The following is a 22320-nucleotide window of genomic DNA, read 5'->3' as shown; positions in this document are numbered from 1 at the left end:
CGTGGTAACGAGCATGTAGAAGTGTCCAAGTTCAGTAAAACAACAGTCACAATAATCAAATGATTTTTCAGGGGCCAGCATGTTAATGCAGATGTGTCATTCAGTACTTGTTGTGCATTTCATAAACAAAGATGAGGAGGGAGAGGAAACAAATGAATAACAAAATTGCTTGACAGGAATCATTGAAAACATCTTAATACAAACAGTACAATGAGAAGGTAAAAAAGACCATTGTGCAAAGCGTAGAGAATGACTTTCTTGTTTTCGTCATTAGATCTGTTAATTTCATTCACTTCTAGACGCAGCTACGCAGTTTACGCTCACTTATTCACCATTTTGGCTTCGAGAGCTTCATTGTGGTCCAGTGTGTATTGGTTTGATGTAACATCATAACTGATTCAGCAGAAAATTAACAGGCTGACTGATTATATTCTTGAATAACCTTCTTGAGTCAGCACTTTTCACCGAAACAGGTCATCCCTCGCACGGTTATCACATAAAAAAGACATGTAGACAGACATGAAGATTCTCTCTCTCTCGTGAACTGTGAGGCAAATGAAAGTTAATTATTTAGGATAACCATTTAATGTTAGGAAAACTACAGAAAAAGTAAGGGACAGGTAAAAGGATAGAGCTTCTAAAACTGTAGTTTTGGCTCCCAGGCAATGCAGAGCCCAACAAATCCATGGGAATTGCACTACAGTTTTCATCGTGTAGGCTACTCTACAGCTCGTTATTGTTATTTTATTTAATATTATTATGCAGTATGGCTCTCTGGCAAACATGGAAACCATATCAGTTGAATTTTATATCTCATGTTTGAGTTTTTGATCTATATAACAAGAAGGAAGTACGAACACAGATTTCACTTAGCGGTTCTTTTTCTCTTATTATCAACTGGGACGTGATTATCAATATTTTTCAGTAATAATAATAATAAGAGTAATAATAATGATAATTTGAAAGACGAGGTTGTTAACTTCAAGCATATGGCCCCAACAGATAGACAAGGAAGCTTATGCATAAAACACATCGGAAAATAACTGCAGTCTGTTGTCTTTAAGTCTGAAGAATGGCTGTACTAGGTTTTGTAATCATTTATGCTGTCACCCAGTGGATAACTGACAGGCAAATTAAATATGTGACGTCCGTTACATTTTGAAATACACCATGCACTTGTTGTTATTGTTTTCTATTATTATCGTCGTTCACTGAATTCCAGTCAACTATTTTTATAAGTAAAATGTTCGTTTGCATATTTCTAGAAACTGATAAACACACTTGATGCCAGCTAGCGTATATTTATAGCCACGTATCTCAGCGAGAAATTATCCATTCCTTCTCATATGTCAGGTTTTAAAAATATCGGTTTGACCCTGAACATGACTTATTATTCAACAGCGCTATTTTACTTCACGTTGTCTCGCATAAAAAGCTGTATCTCCCGTTTATTCAACTTTACAAGTAGGCCACATACAAATGTTCGTGGTCACGAACTTCAAGTTTGTCCTTTCGAACAGCTGAGTTTTAATTCATCCGGGTAAGAGCAGATTTATATTCGTGACACGGATTTCAATCGAAATTGCTTTTGTCAATGATATTCCAAATATTAGCCTACATCATGCCTGATGTTAGCGGAAATCTTTTCACAATAGATGATATCATCAAAATCTTATTCTCTGGTTCTTTTATATTTTCTCTTACATATATATACATACATACTGTATAATAGGATCTTGTGGCTTAGTGGTCATGATATTTGCCTCGTAACCAAAACGGCCAAGGTTCAACTATTCAAAAGTCAGGCGTAGTGATGTAAGCGCATTTCGTTAAATCCTACGGGGCCTCCGCTGACAAAAGCAGTGAGTTGTGTATCCTGTAGTTAGATGACTGTTGTTAGTTACAACCTACAGAAGACTTGCAGACTCTCCAAGGGCAATACTTTTTGGAGCCTCTCTCCCTAAGCAGGAAAGTATCACACGAGTCACTTCGTATGACCACACAAGGTCCATCAAGCACTGGGCCACCCTACTTTATTTCCCACGCTTTCTCATGCATCCTGAAAATTAAGATGCAAATAAATTAAAGCATTATCTGGATTGGCTGGTGGTTGGCGAAGATTACTCGAGAATCACAGAATTCAGGTGAGGAAAGAATTGACTGAATTTAAGGAATTAGTTGAAATTTACAACAACATAAAATGAATGGCACAATCCCGCTTGATTTTCTAACTCATTACTTTGCGGTTTGGGTAACCTTGACCTCGAAAAGGAATAAAAAAAAAAAAAAACGCCTTGTTCCGAGGACCGTCAGAACTTAGGGTGATAACCATCGCTAACAGTTTGGGATCAATAATCATCAATGATGCGTTGATCGGGGCGTTCAACTCTTTGAAGTTTGCAATTAAAATTAATGAAGCGCGCAGAACACAGCGGGGATTGGCGCTGCCTCCACTAAAGTTCAAGAGGATCACCCAAGCTCTCCTTTAAGGTCCTTGATAATACAATAGAACGCAGATTAACGCCAGTTTAACGAGCAACACACACACTACAAATTTCAGAATAGAATAATGTCCAAAACAAAACAAATGAACATACTTTTGACGCTTGAAAGGTGATTTAGGAAAACAAAATGAATTCATAAATATATACAAAGCTGTTCAACACACGAGTTTTAACTGCGACTTATAATTACAATTGCTTTCCCATGTTTTCTGCATCAGAGTTGTTTGGGTAAAAAATGGTAAACATAAAAAGCAACGAACTTAAAGCAACATAGTTTGTTAAATTCTTTTATAACTTTCAAAAACTTTCTGTATTTCACGAATAAAACACTGAAAACTTTAGGTTCTTTTATCGAACAATATCACCTAGCGATTCATTAAATAATTTCGTCATCTTTCTGTTTTCTTAATTAAGAGGTATGTTCTCAGATGTTTATCTTGAAAGTTGTATTCTGCCATTCATAGAAAGACTTTTTAAACAGAAAACATGCAGCAATAATCTACCAATTTTAAGCCAAGTAATGGCAAGACGTATGAGGCTTTTCTACAATATATCAGCCATGGAATATCCTGTGTTTATAGGACAGTGGATAATAAATAAATCAATGAAATAAAAAAAAAATAAGTGGATGATAAATAAAATTAATTTCAAAGTACAACGGCATGTAATTTGGTATAAATAATATCGGTAAATTGAACAAATCATCTCATACATGATCTTTTTTTCCCATCTTGACAAATAACAATAACTATATTACGTTAAGATTATAGTAAGTTTAGTCTAATTTTTAGAAGTGTATGCTTAAGTTCATTCGTAGCTATCCTGATCATTAGAAAATTTGCCTCAGAAAATTGTTAAAATTAATCTTAATTAGCCTGCTTATATATATATATATATATATATATATATATATATATATATATATATATATATATATATATATATATATATATATATATATATATATATATATATATATATATATATATATATTTATATATGTGTGTGTTTGTGTGTGTGTAATACATAAAGCGATTGCTTGCACAGTTCGTGGATTACTATGGTTCAACCCAAACTCTGGTTCTTGATTTTTGAGCTCTGCACTTCCAAATGTATCATATGCAGACTAATAGTCATACATTCTATCAAAATTTCATGGCAATAAATCCTTCACGTGTCCCAAGATTGAAATGATCACACTTCTGCCACTTCAGCGAAAATCGGAAGTGCTTCGGTGCGGTGTTTTACTTGGGATTTTGACGCGTCAACATTGGTCATGTTTGTTGACATGTACAAAAATGAAGTGATCCACTTATTTTTTATGTCTGTGAGAGTGATATACAGAGTACAAGTGACATCTGGTTGAATATGTCCTCGGTTTGTGGTGAGATTATTACACAGTTTTATTTCGGTGCATATATTAAAGTCCTGGGTAGAGGAAAAGAAAGAGGTGTGCCTTCGACAGGCTACTTTAAACTAGAACAAGGTAGGGTGCGGGTCCCAGTATAGTAGCTGCCCTTTATAATATAACCGCAGATCTGTCTTGAGGTGGTTGCATGGCGTTGATTTTTAGGTTAGGTAAATATTTACAGTAATACCGTTTACTTTAAAAGAGGTAAAGTATTATAGGCAAGGCTGTGGTCTTTTGATAAGCCTAGGCTTAGCAATTGATGTGATTTTGATTAGGCCTAATTTGGTATTCATGTTCGCCAGAAATGCATGATTAACCTCCTACAACCCCAACCCGATATCGAAAAACAGGATAGATCTAAGTAGTAGCTCTGTGATGGCAATTTCCCTCAAACTTTACTATTTCTACAGTTTTTTGGTTGGTAAATATGGATTTACCTTCAGTTTTTGTCGCACGAATGTCATTAACCATCCAACAAGGGGTTTCCATATGCGATCTTCACAAGACAGAGCACGGGTACGTCTGTTTGGAACGGTTCATATCCCGTCCGGCAAGTGCAATAACTTGTTAACATATGGGTACCACCCCCATGCCAGTACTAAACACAGCAAAGGGACATTCCATTTGGCCAACAACAAACAAATGCACTGCCAGTATCAGAAGCCCTAAAATTGAAGAAAAAACCAGTTTAAAAGGTAAAAACAGGCACGGAGCTAATACTTAGAATTGCCAAAAACAGCAGGGCAGCTAATGGAAAACCAAGGTTTTTGGGCTAGAGGAAGTAGCAAAAATCAGTGAAAATCAGGGATGTAGGCTTATGCTATACTCTATGCCTGTAACCTAACCTAATTGAAGGACACTCAGACTTACCAGACAGAGGGTCAACCCTTCTTGATCCCCGCCCAATTTTTGGGTATCCCATCATTTCTAGGTATCTTAGGTGGGTAATTTGCAGAATGGCTAATCATGGTTCCTTTACACTACCTCAGAATGAAAAAATATGTAGAATATAAGTTTTCCAGCATTTGCCAAACCACCGTGAAAAACATAGGCTATTGCCCATCACCAGATGAAGAATGAACAGTGTTGGCTAAAACTTTTATATAACGCACTTCATGACTGCAAATAGGCTATGGACACCATGTTACAAACATGAAAAAGAATAACTGTTAGAAAACTGTTAGCAAAATCTGAAAGGAACTCTTAGATATGTGTTGAAGCAACCACTGTATCATGAAAGAATGAATAATATTCATTTTAACACTTAATGCAACACTGCCTATGTTCAATTACATCATTCAACACCTCTTAGTATGGGCAGGAAGACCTTTTGGTACACATGTGAAGCAGAGCAATAATCTAACATGGAGGGAGCGTTATTGTTTTGAGATTGAAATAATGTATATCCTGAAAAATATCTGAAACTTTACACCACAATTTAATCATGGTAATGTTAAAAGAAGTGGTGTAAGAGTACATGGAGGGTTTCAGAGCACTGCTTGACAGCTTCAGGTTGAGCTGTAAACCCCTAAGATAGATTGTTTGTGGCAGAATGCCGGAAAGACAGTAAGAGGAGGAAAGACAGTAACTGTACTTAATAGGAACACACTAGACTAGAACTGGTGCATTTTAAAGGTTAGTTGTAAGTACTATGTAGTTTAATTCCAATGGTAGTTTGTAATATTTTTTTATTTAAACTGTTAACAAGAAAATTTGATCCATTAATTAAAAAGTGTTTGTTGCCTTGTAATGTGAAGGTAGGCTACTATCATTTCAATAAAACCTTACCAAATATAGCTTCTTATCAGGCTAGGGTCTTCAAACATGTATACTGTACCTGTTGCCCAGCCAGGGTCTTTGAACATTTACACCTGTAACTTAATGTATACCAATAACATAAGACACTGAAGGCCTGTGATTGAAATATATATAAATCTTGAAGAAAACCTTGTTTTCTCATTACATTATATTCTGAGTCGCTAAAGTCATTGAGGTTGTAGTTCTCAGGTGCTAGCATATCTTTGCAAGAGGTATTCTCTGAAGGTATTTAGTAATGATTCTAATATGGTAAAATTGGCTAGATTTTTGTTGTGGTTAACATCATATCACAGCTGTTTAAACAGAAAACATACAATATCAGGATTTTTTCTATACACAAAATCACTACACTATTCAGTGGTACCCCAAAAAAAAAGTTCACTCTGAGGCTTGCAAACTCTGGACAGGTACTTACCATGTTGCCAGGATGAATTGAAATTGCCTAATGTAAGGTTTGGAGAGGATAAATCAAGATATGCAACATGTTCCTCTTCATTTGAAACTATGAAAGCCAAGGTTTTTGAGTAGATTTAAGCCATCCAAGACTTATGACATGACCCAGCTTCTTTGGCATATTCACAGTACTGTACTTGCTCAGTGCATGAAGAAGAGGAGAAAGAATTGCCTCATAACTGGGTGTCAGACTTGATTGGGGTTTACAGAAATGTGTCATCTGAAAATGTTTTAAATCTGTTGGTTTCATGAAGTGTTGAGCCACTTATTTTTACAGGCTTACAATAGGATATGCATTTTTGCACTGCATGTGCTTCCCTCAGAAATGCACTTAATCCCTAGACCTTTGTAGCTCATTTGCAAAATTAGTATATTTAACCTACCCTTACAAGTTGACGGTCTTATCCCTAACTACTAATACCTGTACATAAGTGAAGACTGTAACCTGGCTCTAATATCCTAATAGCCTAGTTGATTTTGTGTCCCCCCTGGAAAGTCATTCATCCAACATGTTATTCAGAGGCGTCAGTCTAACCAATCATACGTTCTTCAAAGTGTAATTTTTAGTACAATTTCAATAATATTTGTTGTTCTTATCTGTTGCATGTTGTGAGTAACTTGAATGGACTTGCATGTAAGAGAAACATACAAGAGAAGTTATTCAGGGTAGAGCATTGGTCTAAATTACTGAAGGTACACAAAGGGAAATGGCAGGAACTCAGTTATTTCAGACATTGTCAGAATTTTCTTCTTACACAGACAGCTTTTCAGACCCAACCTAAACTTTATAGATATTGATTAATTCATGTTACTGGGGTCTTTTTATGAGCTGGGTGTTTGCTCCTATATCTTAAAGGTCTTTTTATTTAGGCATGGGACTAAGCTTTGTCCCATGGATTTCTGGAAGTTGAAATATAATGGTAAACTGAACTGAAGACTTTTCCTTACAGAACCCATATTTATCATCCAGTTGAAAAGAAGAGGTTATGCTGCAAATGATTGGATTGACTGGAATTTAAAATCGTCTGAGGCATGCCAGTTAAAATACGATTAGGTGTCAAATTGAGCTATCATATGCTTTTAACATTCATGATGAATATGAACTTTTTTCAATACATGCCAAAAGGCGATTTACTTCGCTAGTGAGCTACCTCAGAGTAGAATGTTTTCACGATACTTAAAATGAAGAAACTGTGTAGAAGAGAAGAGTAAATTTAACTACGAAGAAAGTGTTCTAATAATATGAATCCATAGATGATGACAGATTAAAATTAATGAACTGCAAAAATGAATAGAAAGTGTCAATGTGTTCTTCCCTTTGAGGAAACTCATGCTTATGATTAGAAGTACATGGTACAGAAGTATTAGCGTTTCCCTGGTTTTGAGTAAGTTGGTTTTATTGTCGTGCTAGTGTACGAAAGCTGTATGTGGTATCTGAGATAACTGAGGTCTCATAAACAGTAGCAAAGATGTTCCCTTCAGCTATATAAAACATAGTTGAAAGAAATAGATAATGTAGAGAACCCACAACTGCATCCTTGCAAAGGATAACTTGTGGAATTGTGGGTCGCCAGGGTTCCTTGTAATTAATTATGTATTTTCTGTGGGAGAATGAAAGGCTGTCAAGGGACTAGGAATCAAAGTTTGGAGGTAAGAGTGTTTCTCATTAAAGTCACTACCCTTCCCTCCCAACAAAGTGTAAGATAAGCTTATAGTGTGCAATGAACCTATGCAAGAACTATGTTAGGGAAACAAAGTAATTTCCCTTTTAAGCTCAAGGTACATTTGGTGATTAAGACACCAAGTTATTTTGTTTATGTTGCCTGTAGAAAGCAGTGGACAAGGTTAATACAGCTCTAAATTATCCTTGAAGTAATCACTATGGATATGGTTCAAACTGGATTGGTACATTTTTCAGCTCAATAAAATATGAGTTAATCACCAAAGAAATAATATCCAGTAGCTGAGTAGTCTTCAGTGTTAGTGTGGCTGAACAGATACTCAATGTAAAACATTGGTCTGTATTTTTTTATGAACACAACACATTATTTTAAGTATTTTTGTTTCACAAATACAACCATTGTTTTACAGGTAGAGTCCTTTGTCCCTTTCGCTCTTTGACTGCTGGAAATAAATTTTAAGCAGGTATTTTCTGAATTGTGGCATAAGCTAGAGATGAACTCCCCAATAGTTAGGCTATCACTTTTTTCTTTAGTTAAATGCAAGTTTTTAAGATGAGGCAAGTGGAACATTTTGGGAGGAAAAGTGAAAGAAAATGTGGTCTTCAATGGACTTGGGCTTGGGTTTTGATAAACCTTCTGCTTGAATTGTATTTCTCAGAGGTTATTCAATCATGTGGTATCATGTGCTGTAGCCGTTCTGTTTAAGTACACACACTATACAGGCATGTACTTGAGTTTTTTGTAATCTGTGTTTGCAGAAGTGACATACAATAACCTCAGTTGGCAATGATACTGAGTTCATTGATGTTCTATTTATGTAAGTATATACAATGCAACATTTACTCTATACTATAGCACAAAATATAATTTAGGTGTACTGATTTGTGAACAGAGAAGGAACTAGTGCCCCAGTTACTGGAATGCAGAGATTTGAGAGATTTATAGTGGTATAATACAAAGATTGAGGTAGCTTATTTTGAGGGGTTGTACCTGACTTACCCATGTTTGGTTTTGGTTTTATCTTTGAGCTTGAAAGGACGCTATTGAATTTTATTATACAGTATATGAATGAAGTTGTTAAAGTCTTGCGTCTTTTTAAGTTTTCTTCATCAAGACATTTAAGCCTACTGTCTTGGAAAATGAAGTTCAGAGTAAGACTATTTCAGAAGCATGACAGAAAGTTGTAGAGCAAATTATTCTTTGAGAACAATAAAGTAGCCTTTTGATGTCATTTATGTTTTCCAGATGGACGAAATATTGAGCAAATCCGTCGAGTATCAACAGTATGGAAATCTTATTGTAAGTAGTTATGCCTTTACTGCGTTGCTAAAGTGCTTTGTAGAGCCTGACAGAAGTTTCATTGCTTTGCTTTATGCACTTTACCATTACTGGACAAATCTGCTTCTCTTAGCACTGCACTACTTGGTTGCTGTAACTTAAATCTGGAAAATATGGGACATGCTCAGATGCATATGTAGAAGTTAGGAATGCAATAAATATTCTCGGGGTGAATGATACTCATTTCTGTATTTTTTTATAGTTCAGCATGCCAACTAAATTACTACTAAAACATGCATTTGTAATAGGGGCTAGACATTGCTTTAAAGAAAAGAAACTATATGGCGTAAATGCATCAGAAATGTATGGTCAGTAGGAGAGGTGAGAATGAATGTAAACCTAAACATACCCACAAATCAGTGGTAGAACTTATAGAATAATTAGTTCTCCTTTTTAACGCCCACTGTGAAGGGTACGGTATACAGATTTTTGGCTCGTTTATTGAAAAAGTGGAATTTTAAAGCTACCTATGCAAGATATTTTTCAAAAATCTTTTAACTGTCCTTTTGTAGATTGTTTCATTGCCTTAACTCAGACCGGCAACTAAAAATTTTGTATAAATTTTAATACTGGGCATTTAATGAAAAATCGTTACTAACAGTTTTTCTTTTCTTTTGTAACATTCTTATAGATTTAATAAAGTCCATCTGGCAAATGTTGCTTTTTGTATTAAGTGAAAGTGGAGTTATGGTCAAAGCAAAATATATTGTAGGATGTGAATTCATAGCCTTTACTTTACCAGGCTGTTGTCCTACCGTCTCCAGACTTCTATGGCTATTGTAGGCTCTCTTCCTCATATCAGTAGTGTTATTCCTCATGATGCCAAAATGAGAATAAAGAAAATATTTCAAGAAGAAATGACTCAAAATCTTTTCTTTAAACTTTTATTTTTCTGCTTTTACAGTATTGTTATTTACAAAATTCTACAGAGTTTCCTTCTTCAGTTACGGCACTTTACTTCCTACTATCAATTGTCTGCCATCTAAACCCATATGTTGAATTGAGTGATTCTTTTTAGGCTGTACTGTTATGAGCAGTACTGTAATTAGGTCTTTAATATTTTTTTTTTTTTACAAAAGTGACAGAAGAAATTACAACAAAGAACACTTAATAAAAGTTTCTTTTTGTCTTGCATCGAGTGTTCTTTTATCTTTTTATTACTGAGTTTTAAAACCATTGATAAAATATCATCTCTTCTTAGGATCCTCTGTTTTCTCATTTCTGTAACTTTTACTTGTGCTTTCCCTCTAAAGGGTGTCTACTGTAGCATTTGGTGGAGAAACAAATGGGTTGTCTTCTTTAGTTTCCTTGGGGTGACTGCATCTGGGATATCTGTAGCTCTGTGCTCATGTGACCTCTTCACTGTGAAAATTCTCTCTCTCCCCATTCCTTTTTGAAATTTAGTTTTATCATTTGTCTCTCATGTTGAGGCAGCGGGTACATCTGTAATAAATAGCCTCTTCTTCTGCAATTAATTTACCCATTTCTTTTTTAATTCCTTTTAGGCATGGTTTTACTTCAGTACTTGGAAAGAGAAAAGTATCTTTGTATTAACCAAAATACATTACCTTATTTTTACAAGTGGTATATCACCAAGCCAATTTGAGTAAACAGACTGAATACCAAATAGCTCTTGCAGTAAGTATAGCATTGGTTGTGATTGGCAAAACATTTTCAGCTAAGAAGAGCCTCAGTCCACCTGGTGACAAGTATCAGTACCAGTTCTGTATTGAGTTTATATCTGACCTTCATTTGATTTGACCTGCTTTTATCATTTAGCATGACTCATACGTACTGTTAAGTATAGCTTATGTCTTTGTGCCATTCAGGTGTGGTTGGCATTAAAAAAAAAATGAGAATGCTTCACTTACCCAGAAGGAGTGCCTCTTTTATCTGCTCACTGCCAGATGGGTTTTGAATGTTTTAGTTATCAGAATTCTTCTTTCTGTCGTAGCTGTTGGTGCTTGCAGGCATTTGTGTTGGGTAAATGAGCTGGTTCCTCCCATGATGTGCATTCTTTTGCATGTTCTCCCAAGAGAGAAAAGGAGTTGGCTTCACTCATTTATAGCCCAAGCTCAGGACTGCTCTGCACCAGTAGGAAGCCTCCACTTTTAGGGAACCTGGCCATGTCTTGAGGTGAGGTTTTTCTCTGCCTCCGACACCTTTCTTTTCTTCACAGATGACTGGTCATATTCCCCTATTGCTTATGGATTGGTTCTATAAGCCAACACACCAGTTATCACCTTCCATTGTTAAGTCCTAATTGTAGTGATGTAGGTGTAGAGTTAGGTCCTAGTAATATAGGAGATAACCATAGTGACAAGGTTAATATTTCATTTACCTTGAGTTCTAATATCAAGTTAATGTTTTTCAATTCATTGTTGAGCCTATTTTTTCTGTTCATGTCATGCAATCTTAACCTTTTTGTTCTTTTCCTCCTCATTTTCTTTGCATTCCTTTCTTTTCTGTCCTTGTAAGCTTCATCTTCCTTCTGTTGTGTCTGGCATCTTGAATGTGTCTTTTGTAGTTTCTGCTCTCTCCTCAAAAGTTAGCCTCCCTAGAAGTTAAGCTTAGTGCAATAGTGGAAGTATTTTTGCTACGTGCTTTGTTATCTCGTACAGATTTCCCACTCCATCCTCCCCTTCAGGTAGATGGAACTTTGCTATTCAAGGTGTAACTTTTGACATCTAACTTTTGAGAAACGTCTAATGAAAGTTTCAGCAAGTGCCACACAAAAGTTAGGTATTGTTCGTAAGGACTCATATTTATAATAGTGATAAAATCAATGCACCCTGTTGCAGGTAATTTGTACTTCCTTTACTGGAATACTGTTCTCCAGTGTGGATGTCTGCTTCTGCCAGAGATTTATGAGTTATGACTTAGAACATCGACAGATGGTTTCTTGTTTGTCACTTTTTCGTAAGTTGTATTTCAACGGAGATCTTTCGCATTCACAATTGATCCCTGATTCTCTTTACCTGCTGAGAGCAACCAGATTCGCTGAACAGCAACACCAATATGCAGTAAGTGTGTCTTGCTGTCAAACTTCTCAGTTCCAGAGGTCCTTTAGCCCTCACACTGTTGGACTGTGTAACAGCCGCCCAGAGGATGTCGTGCAATTGGAACTTCAGAAGTTAAAGCAAAGATGCAATGCATTACCACCCAAATACTATTCTCCTTGTATTTTAATACATTTTTATCTGTTTATTAATTTATTGATTTATATTTTTATATAAGAAACTTACCAAGTAATTACATTGTTATTAGTTTCACTCGCTCGGCAGCTAAAATTTTGAAATTCTTGGGTCGCACTATTTTGTTTTGGGTAGGTGACTAACCCCACCTACTTTCAGGGAAAGAGAGGAACAACTAGCAAAAGAGCTTCAATTTGTTTCTGTCAGCTGATGGCTGTACACCAGTTATTAGCAGCAGCTTTGTTTTGGAATTCATTATTTTTCCCTTTATCCTTTCATCAATTGGTGAAGTATTCTTGCATTGGTAGCCTTACGGCATACTTAGATAGAGTTAGGTTTCTTTTTGAAACATTATTACAGTAATTGAATTTATGACTTTTTTCCCAATTGCGACTTTTAGTTGACTTGTTTTCTTTGTAATGTCAGACTCGAGTTCAACTAGCTTTAGGTATTGCAGCAAAGGCTGCAATACTCATTTGACTAAAGAATCTTACAATTCACATACGATCTGCACAGACTGTAGGGGACAGGTATGTTCAGTGGATTTGAGATGTAAAAAGAATGTTCAGACCGGGACAGTAAGAAGTGGAAGACTTTGAGCCCACATTTGAATAAACTGGCTAGGGATAAAAAGAGGAAGGTGACTGCTAGACAGATTAGTAAGTCTTTAGCTAGCCAGGAATCTCCTAATTCTAATGTTAATGTTAATGTCGAGGTTCTCAAGGTTCCTGTGATTTCTGTGAATCCCGTTCCCAGTTCTCCATCTGCTCCACCCTCTTCTTTATTTGGCTCTCTCACTTCTGAACCAAACCCCATTGTCAGCCTTGAGTTGAAGATTGATAAGAGGTTCGAATTAATAGTGAAATCCATTGCCCAATTAGCATCTTCAGTGAAAGTCCTAATGGACAATAAGAGTGATTTGGAGCTCCCAGTAGCTCCTAGTGCTAGTGAAGTGTTATTGGAGGAGGTGGCTGCTCTTCCTGCCGATTCTCCTAGGCAGAGGTCAATGTCATATTCCACCAAACCTGGGAGGAGTCAAACTGGTAGCCTAAGGGAGGTCGGTGGTGTCTGACCACGAGTAGTTGCCCCCTCGGTTGAACCTGTTGTTGAATCCCAGGTTGCAGCCAAGCACCACTGGAAAGGCATATCTTTGGATGTACATCGTCTTTTGTTAAGTTTGGATGAGTCTAGTCCCAGATGCCAGTGGCGCTTTGTGGATGAATCACGTCCTGAATCACGTTCCCTCCAGTGAGATATTTATCATATGCCAGTCTTGTAAGCTCCTTCCTGGGAGTTTCTAAGCCTCCTCCCAGAGAACTTCCCTATTCAGGTTGGAAGCATTTTGAGCCCACTCAAGAAAGCTCCATTGGTTCCTCAAGATCTGCTTTTTCTTCAGTGAAGATTATGTTCAGCATCTTTATTAAGAGTTAGCCCAAAGCCCTTCTTAAAAATTGTTGAAAATTTTGCTTTCTTCCTGGGCAAAGTTTTTGATGCTTCCTTGACTGGGCAGTGGGGGCTCTTCCTGGGAGTTTCTGCCTCCTCCCAGCCTTCTACAGGTTAATAGACTCTGAAAGATCTGCTTTTTCTTCAGTGAAGATTATGTTCAGCACTTAAGAAAATTTTCGAAGAGCTGTTCAGTTTTGCTGTCAGTTTTGCCTGAAGATAGTGCTACTGTCCGGCTAGGAGTATTGTCATGTATCGACAAAAGTATCAGGGATGGCTCCCAAGAGTTTGCTTCCCTTTATGCAATGGGAGTACTTAAAAAGAGAGAATTGTGTTCCTATACCTCTAAGAGAGTTATTCCCTCACAAAAGTCAGCACTCCTGTTTTCCTCTCTGGACCATCACTATTTGTTCCCACAGGCCACAGTACTGGGGATAGCATAAGATCTCCAAAAGAAGAGCATCCAAGATCTTTTGACCCAGTCTTTAGGCAGCCTAAGGAGATATCTGCCCTTTCTTCTAGGACAGTCTCTCCTCTGCAGATGTGTCCATTTCATGGCAGTAGGCAGAGAGCTTATTCTAGACCCCGATCTAATGGCCGTTTCATCTCTTGTGTCGTTAAGAAGTCCTTGACTAGAGCTTCCATAAGTGAGAACTTAGTCCTCTGAACTCCAGTAGGAGCAAGACTCCTTCTCTTCTGGGAGAGATGGAGGGAGAAAGGGGCAGAACCTTAGATTGTAAATGTCCTGAGGGAGGGTTACACCATCCCTTTCAAGGAAAAGCCTCCTTCGGTCAGCACGCCAGTAGTATTGACAGCCTAGTCTGTAGGCTCAAAGAGGTTTTTGGCACTCTCAGAGGAAGTTTCGTCCCTCCTCAGGAAGGGGTTGATAGAGTTAGTTGAGACGTGAACTCCCCAGGATTCTTCAACCATCTGTTAGTGGTGCCCAAGGCATCAGGAGGCTGGGGACCTGTCCTGGACGTCAGCACCCTGAATGTCTTCATCCAGAAGACAAAGTTCAGGATGGAGACAAACCAAACCATCCTGTCATCCATTCACCAGGGAGATTGGATGACACCCATCGATATGCAGGGCGCATACTTCCACGTCCCTATACATCTGGACCCAAGGAAGTATCTAAGGTTCGTATATAAGAACAGTGTGTTCCAGTTCTGTGCTCTGTGCTCCAGTCTCTCGACAGCTCCACGAGATTTTACCAGAGTTCTCGCTCCCCTTGCAAAAAGGCTCCATCTGATGGGAATCAAGATCTCCCTCTATCTAGATGATTGGCTCCTTCGAGCTCAATCGAGAGAGAAGTGTTTGGAGGATCCTCAGAGGACCCTTCTCTTGGCCCAGGATCTTGGCTTGATGATCAGCATATGGAAATCCCAGCTGACTCTTTCTCAACAGATTCTCTATTTAGAGATGATGATAGACTCTCGGAATTTTCGGGTTTCTCCGTCCCCGAAGAGAGTAGAGTCTTGTCTGAGGACAGTAAACAAGTTTCTTTCTCTCGACAACTGTTCTGCCAGTGAATGGATGAGCCTTCTGGGAATGCTATCATCCATAGAACAGTTCATTTTCCTAGGCAGACTGCATATGAGACTGCTACAATTTTTCTTAAGGATCAGCTGAGACAGGAAGAATTACCCAGACACGTTCGTGTTCCTTGTGACTCCCGAGATAAAGAGAGACCTTCTCTGGTGAAGTTTTGAAGGAAGACGGTTGGAAGGGAAGTCTCTCCTTCCTCTGAGCCCCAACCTAGACTTCTACTCAGGCGCGTCAGATCTAGGTTGGGGAGCTCTTCTAGAGAGCAAGGAAGTCTCTGGGACATGGTCACCAGAGCAGAGAAACTGGCATATAAATGTTAAAGAACTGAAAGCAATTCATCTAGGACTACAACTTTTCAAGTCAGGAGTGTTCAGCAGTACAGTGACAGTCCACTCAGACAGCAGGATTACCCTATCTTACATCAAGAATCAAGGGGGAATGTACTCATTCTCCCTTTACGAAACAGCAAGAGACATTTTTTGGGCGAACCAGAATCACACCAAATTTCTGACACGTTTCATTCAAGGGAAACTAAACGTTCTGGCTGACGAATTGAGCCACCAGAAGCAGGTTTTACCCAAAGAGCAGACCTAGATCCTCAGGTCTGCTTGGATCTATGGAAGTTGTGGGGGACACCAATCCTAGATCTGTTTGCTACTTCCAGAAATCATCGTCTCCCGCTGTTTTGTTTGCCAGTCCCAGATCCTTTAGCATGGGCAACAGATGCCATGCTTCAGGACTGGTCAAACAAGGACCTCTATGCCTTCCTGCCTCTCAGTATGGTGAGGCAAGTAATGAACAAATTTCGGACTCATCATCAGAATGTATCGATGATTTTAATAGCCCCGTTTTGGCCATCAAAGGAGTGGTTTCCAGAGCTCCTCAACCTGCTGGCAGACTTTCCAAGGCTGCTACTTCAAAAACCTCATCTACTCAGACAGCCTCACTTCAGGCAGTTCCATCACGGGTTGTCTACTCTGGCTCTGACAGGCTACAAACTGCCAGAAGCTCCTTAGGAAGAAAGGGTTTTCAAGATCAGCTTCGCAAGCTAATGTCAAGTGTAGACGGCAGTCCTCTGACAGGCTATTATCAGGCTAAGTGGGCAATATTTCGAGCATGGTGCAGAAGGCATGGTATCTCGTCTACCCAGACATCTGTAGTGGAAATAGCAGATTTTCTGATATATTTGAAAACCTCTAGGAGCCTGTCGACTTCCATGATAAAAGGTTATAGGGCCATGTTAAGCTCTGTCTTCCAACACAGGGGAGTAGATCTTTCCTTTAATCAGAACTTGTCAGATCTTGTTAAATCTTTTGACACTACAAAACAGAAGGAGGTAGCAGTAGTTTCATCATTAAGGGACTTAACTAGGAAGACCCTTTTCCTAGTAGCCCTGGTGACAGCAAAACTGGTGACTGAAATTCATGCAGTGGATAAAAGAGTTGGCTTCTCCCAAGGGAGTGCTGTCTGCTCCTTTTCCCTGGGGTTTTTAGCCAGAAATGAGACACTTTCTAAGCCCTGGCCTCATTCTTTTTATCATTAAAAGTCTATCAGAAATATAAGGTCCAGGTGAAGAAGAGAGAGCTGTGTCCTGTGAGGGCTCGAAATTATTGCCTACACAGAACAGAGGTGTGCGTGGACCTTCAAGTGCTTTATGTTGTTCGGTCAAGAACCCCTCGCGCCCACTGTCGAAGAATGTCATGGTATTCTTCCTCAGAGACCTCATCTCGGAAGCTCAATCCTTGATTGGGGATGATGCCTTTCCCTCTTGTAAAGTAACAGCTCATAAAATAAGAGCTGTAGCCACTTTGTTGGTATTCAAAAGTAATTTATCTCTCTCATACATATTACAGGCGACTTTTTGGAAGTGCAAGTATGTGTTTTTATCCCATTATTTAAAGGAAATAGAGACAATACTATATATGATAACTGCAGTACATTGGGTCTGTTTTTGGTGGCAGGTGTGGTGTTGGGGGAAGAGGCGTAGGAAGCATTCCTACCTTCCGTTTTCCTCTTCGCTTTGGCATAAGGGTATTGAGTTTTTTAGGGGAGCCTGGGGTTAACTGTGTACCCAGAGTACCCTCCAGTTCTTTTATGGTTGGGTGGTGGTTTTACTCTTTTTGTGGTAAAGGTGACATTGTCTTTTCTGGTTTTATTTTTTGTACTGTGCCAAGGGCAGGGCAGCATGCTATTTTTTGTTAGCAATCAGAATTGTCCTTTGCTGCAAAGCACCCATTGAAATATTAGGCGACCAAACGGCTATACCGCCATGCCACTATACGATAAGACGAGCGCCAACTAGGGCCAATATCTTCCTGCAGCAGTTCTCTTATCGGTTAAGGAAACAACAACGCATTGTATCAATGCTAGCAATTTTTCCTATTCTCAAATTCGTTACCATTCCTAATGTTTTGGGGTAGATATGCACATGCATACCACCTCATGTCAATGTGGGAATCAGCAATGTAATAACTTGGTAAGTTACTTGTATAAAAATGACATTTTTATGGTAAAATAAAGTTTTATATATACTTAGCAAGTAATTATATGATTGAAGCCCGCCCTCCTCCCCTTGCATGAGCATAAGGGCAGTACTGTAACAAGTTGCAGCTCTTTTGTTAGTTGTTCGTCTCTTTCCCCGAAAATGGGCGGGGCTAGTCACCTACCCAAAACAAAATAGTGCGACCTGCGAATTTCAGAATTTTAGCTGTGGAGCGAGTGAAACTAATAGCAATGTAATTACTTGGTAAGTGCAGTATATATAAAACTTTATTTTATCATAGAAATGTAAATTTTTTAATGTGAGCTGTCCTCTTTATTTCCCTTTACCTCCTCTTACTTCTTCCTAATGAAACCACAGTCTTTGGAAGCTTGAATTTCAAGGCAATTGCCCCTATGGACTTGTTCCATATGAACAAGTTTCATCTTCTGAATAATAATAATAATAATAATAATAATAATAATAATAATAATAATAATAATGGCATCACAGTTAATATGCAGCAAGATTTTGTTCTTCCCACTGCCTAACCCTCCACCTTACCTGCTGCTGCGCTTGGGGAGTAGGCGTCTGCTGCCCTGGCTCCTTTGCTGGCATTTGCAAAGCAGGAGTTGGAGGTGGATGAGTCATCTTCAGTTTTTAGGTGGTTCATAGACAAGTGTGCTTCTCTCTGCCTCATTCGGTTGAGTATTTAGCAGTGATAGAAATTCAGTCTTCACTTTCTTCCAGCAATTTGACAAAAATGTAAAGCTTTCTATACTGTATTGGTTAAGGTGCACTTTGAGGAAATTTTGTGTGCTCTGGTGTACGAGGCTTCCTTTGAAAATGCTCCTATTTGTCTTCCTTCCTTTATGAGGTTTTGTAGAGCCACATCATATGTTACGCTTCTATGTCAGTTTTGAAGACGCTTTTGGTTCATGATGCAGACTCCTTTGTTTATCAGACCCAATGAACAGAAGAACAGTGGAGATGGGCCAGGATCTGTGGTCTAACTGTGAGACAAAAAATATGAGGAGGTAACTTTTCTGAGTTGTAGAAGTGTTATCATTTGCTGAAATTTCTCTTCCTACAATTGCTTATTCCTCATGACAGCTTAAATATTTTGTGTTTGCGGAAGAGTACATATTTTGGACAAATCTTTAGAGTTCTTGGGCTGCGTTGACAGGGTGGTTATGAATGCTTCTTGGGCTGCGTTGACAGGGTGATTACGGATGCTTCCGGGGAAACATCACACTCTGTTAGAGAAGATGGGTTTAGAACCAATATTGGAACCCTCCCCAGACTGCAACAATCACCTGTTTCTTATTTTGAATGCATCCAGAGGTTAGAGACCATTGTTGGACATCTCCAACCTCAACAAGTTCATTTGGCAGACTCCTTTCTCCATAAATCATCCAGCACAGTTTTAGCAGCTATCCGGTGGAGTGAGTGGATGATTTCCACGGACATGCAGGGCTTTTATCTCCTTGTCCCAACAAACCCTATGTCTCACAATTACCTTCAGTTTGTGTTTGCAGGGAAGATTTACCAATTCAAGCCTCAGTGTTTTGAGTTAATAACAGCGACACAAGTCTAAATGTTCACCCCAGTCCCTTACCCTTTCTCCAGGGAAAGTAGATGGGTTTAAGGACTCACAGCGGCTACCAAATGTAGGTTTTTCATACGTCAAAACCTGTTTTTTGATAGCGTAGCCGCTGTTCATCCTGAAAGGAGTTTACAAAAGAAACTGACAGGTGACGAAATACCTTACCTCCTAATAAATAAATCCCAACAACCCAGATTTATTTTTGGTCCGAGGTATAGTCACAGGTTATTAACCATTTTCTTTATTCCAGATACCCATAGGGTTTGGCAATAAAGAACAGGGAACAATACATGAACCAATATGTATTATTCTTGTGGTTTGAAAGTTAGGCCTGGTTGTGGGATTATTGTGCCTTCCCCAGCAGTATCTCAGCATGACCACCATTCTCATGGCAATAGTGTTTCAAGAATTTTTAATTCAAGGTAAAGTCAAAGGTTATCAACAGTTTCTTTATTCCCGATACCCATTTGGGTCTGGTAACAAAGAACAGGAGACACACGAACTTATAAATGTATTATTCATTGTGGTTCTACAGTGACTTACCTAATCCTAATTATGACAAGTCTGGCTTGTGCCTTCACCAGTTCAGGAGTACAGGCAGTTCCCAGTTATTGGCGGGCTCGGTCATCGGTGATCTGGTTTTACGGGGCTTGTCTAGTGGCACAAACCTGCAATTTTCAGCGCCGAAAATTGCTGATTTCCACTTACCAGCGCCAATAATTGGGTATTGGCGCCAATACATAACTAACAGAGGCGCCGATAACTGAAAATTGGTGATTTTCTGCACTTTTTGCACCGATAAGTGCTGACAATCGCCGAAAAAAAACCCAAAAACTGCTGAATTTTGTTTATCGGTGATTTTTGGTTTTTGTCACCCCGTCAGAACAGAACCCCCACCAATAACTGGGGACTGCCTGTACTGTCTATAATAACCACTCCGTACACTCGAAAACTTCTTCAAAGGAAACATTTCCGAAGAAAGTTAATGACTATACTCACCTTTTGGATGTCATGTGACTTGGAAACCAGTGAGGGCATGTCTTTTTAATGAGGGCCACTAAAATAATTCTCAGCCCATTTAGAGAGAGTGGTTTGTGTTAAGGTGTCGGTTAAATAGGACCATCTGGGATGTTTTCCGTGACATCTAGGTAAGCATTAAGCGCTTGAACCAGGAATAATATTTTATATGAAATACTGAGTTCCTTTATCAGAAAAGGGGACTTTCCTTTTAAAAGGGTCCTCATTCTTGGCCAGGAATGATAGGCCACGAGACAACAGCAGATGATAACCAGGTGTATGAGTGGTGAAATGTTGTCCTTGTCTAAGAATGCCCAATGTGGTAACCTGAGCTCCTGATGCCAAAGCAGTCAAGAATACAGTACTGGGAAATCTGCAGGAGTTGACCTATGCAGTGTAAAAGACTGGAGAATGGAATTAACAATTTTATATAAGTGACTTACCAAGCAATTGCATAGCTACTAGCTCTCTACACGGCAGTTTAACGAAATTCAAATTTTTGCTGTGGTGCTGCCATCACTAGTGTAGGTGACAGGGTCCCGCCCACTTTCGGGACTGATAGATATAACTCAGCATAGAGCTTCAGTTTGTTTTTTGCCAGCTCCCAATTAACGTCGGTAGTCTCGTGCAATCGCTGCTTCATCATTTTTGGATTTTTTGTCCTGTAGTTTTGGTGAAGTATTCTCTCTCATTTTTTTATGGTGGCTTTTCCTATCTTAGTAATATCATTAGTTAACTTTATTTCTAAGATAGACAAGTATGTCAGACTCCAGCTCTTCAAGCACTCATTATTGCATTGAGGGGTGTAAAATTAGACTTGTTAAAGTGGCTTATGATTCGCACACTAAGTTTGGCAGTGTAGGGGGCAGGAATGTAGTCAGAGCGAAAAGGCTTTTCGAAGTAAGCTACAGAAGCTTTTGCTAGTTGCAAAAGATCTTCTGCTAGCAGGCTCTACCAATCCAAGTGGTAAGTTTTCAGAGGATGGTACTGTCAAAATAACATCGTGTCTTCTGAAACCTCTGTAAGCCAGTTAGCTGACTTTTTACCTTTCCTGAGGACTGGTAGGAAGTTATCTCCCAGTACCATCAAGGGGTATAGGTTATTGTTTTAAGACCTCAGTGACCTTATCAGTTCCTTTGAAAGCTCCAAATTAGAAAAGCCTGGATTTCTCTCCTGGAATTTGGACGTTGTTCTGAAGTGGCTTGTGAGCTCAACTTTCGAACACCTCACCTCGACCTCTTTTAAGAATCTCACAAGGGAGACTCTCTTTCTCGTGGCATTAGCGATCACCAAACGAGTTAGCGAGCAGGAAGCCTTCAACATGAGAGTAGGCTTTTCAAATAGAAATGCAGTATACCACTCCAGAAAAGGCATAAGCTTTTAGTCTCTGTCAGTCAAGTAATACTTATCTCTGATAGTACAAATATGAGAGGGACAGATCTCTCAAGGCCACTATTTTCATAATAGTAGATTATTGTATTACTATACATTTAGTGTGTGAGATCATCCTTTTCATCTATTGTGGTTTTACTGTTCCAAGTTTGAGTCTAAAGGGATTTAGTTTGGGTCCAGTAAATATTTTACAATGCACAGTACTGTATGTGCCAAACTAAATTGAACAAATTTCTTGTTTTAGAAGGATGACAATTTTTCCTTTAAAAATATTGTACTGTACTCTTAACCTGACTAGTATTGAAGAAGGGAATTACATGTGAGAATATGAAAGTTTTCTTTTGTGTGTTAAGGTATGGTATTTATTCTGTTAAGTGCTCTTTTGAAATATACATGTCTCTTAAGAACTGGTAACTGTCCAGCATGCCATCCATC

General features: G+C 38.6%; 1 protein-coding gene across 4 annotated transcripts in view; it reads left to right on the top strand.

The window, feature by feature from the left end:
• Positions 1-3740: 3740 nt before the first annotated feature.
• The window catches only part of LOC136846482 (N-chimaerin-like), a 68617-nt gene continuing 50037 nt past the window's right edge, over positions 3741-22320 (top strand). For 3 of the 4 annotated variants that reach the window (XR_010855408.1, XM_067117295.1, XM_067117296.1), the window contains exons 1-2: positions 3766-3888; positions 9114-9167. Coding sequence is in view for 3 of the 4 variants with exons in the window: in XM_067117295.1 (XP_066973396.1) it covers positions 3873-3888; positions 9114-9167 (70 nt within the window). In the remaining variant the exon portion in view is untranslated. Of the gene's footprint in view, positions 3889-9113; positions 9168-22320 lie in introns of all 4 variants that reach the window. The other variant, XM_067117293.1, reaches the window with a different exon arrangement.

The sequence above is a fragment of the Macrobrachium rosenbergii genome, chromosome 15, assembly GCF_040412425.1.
Source record: "Macrobrachium rosenbergii isolate ZJJX-2024 chromosome 15, ASM4041242v1, whole genome shotgun sequence".
NCBI classification, from domain to species: Eukaryota; Metazoa; Arthropoda; class Malacostraca; order Decapoda; family Palaemonidae; genus Macrobrachium; species Macrobrachium rosenbergii.
The sequence above is the reverse complement of the archived record's forward strand: the minus strand, read 5'-3'. Positions and strand labels throughout refer to the sequence as shown.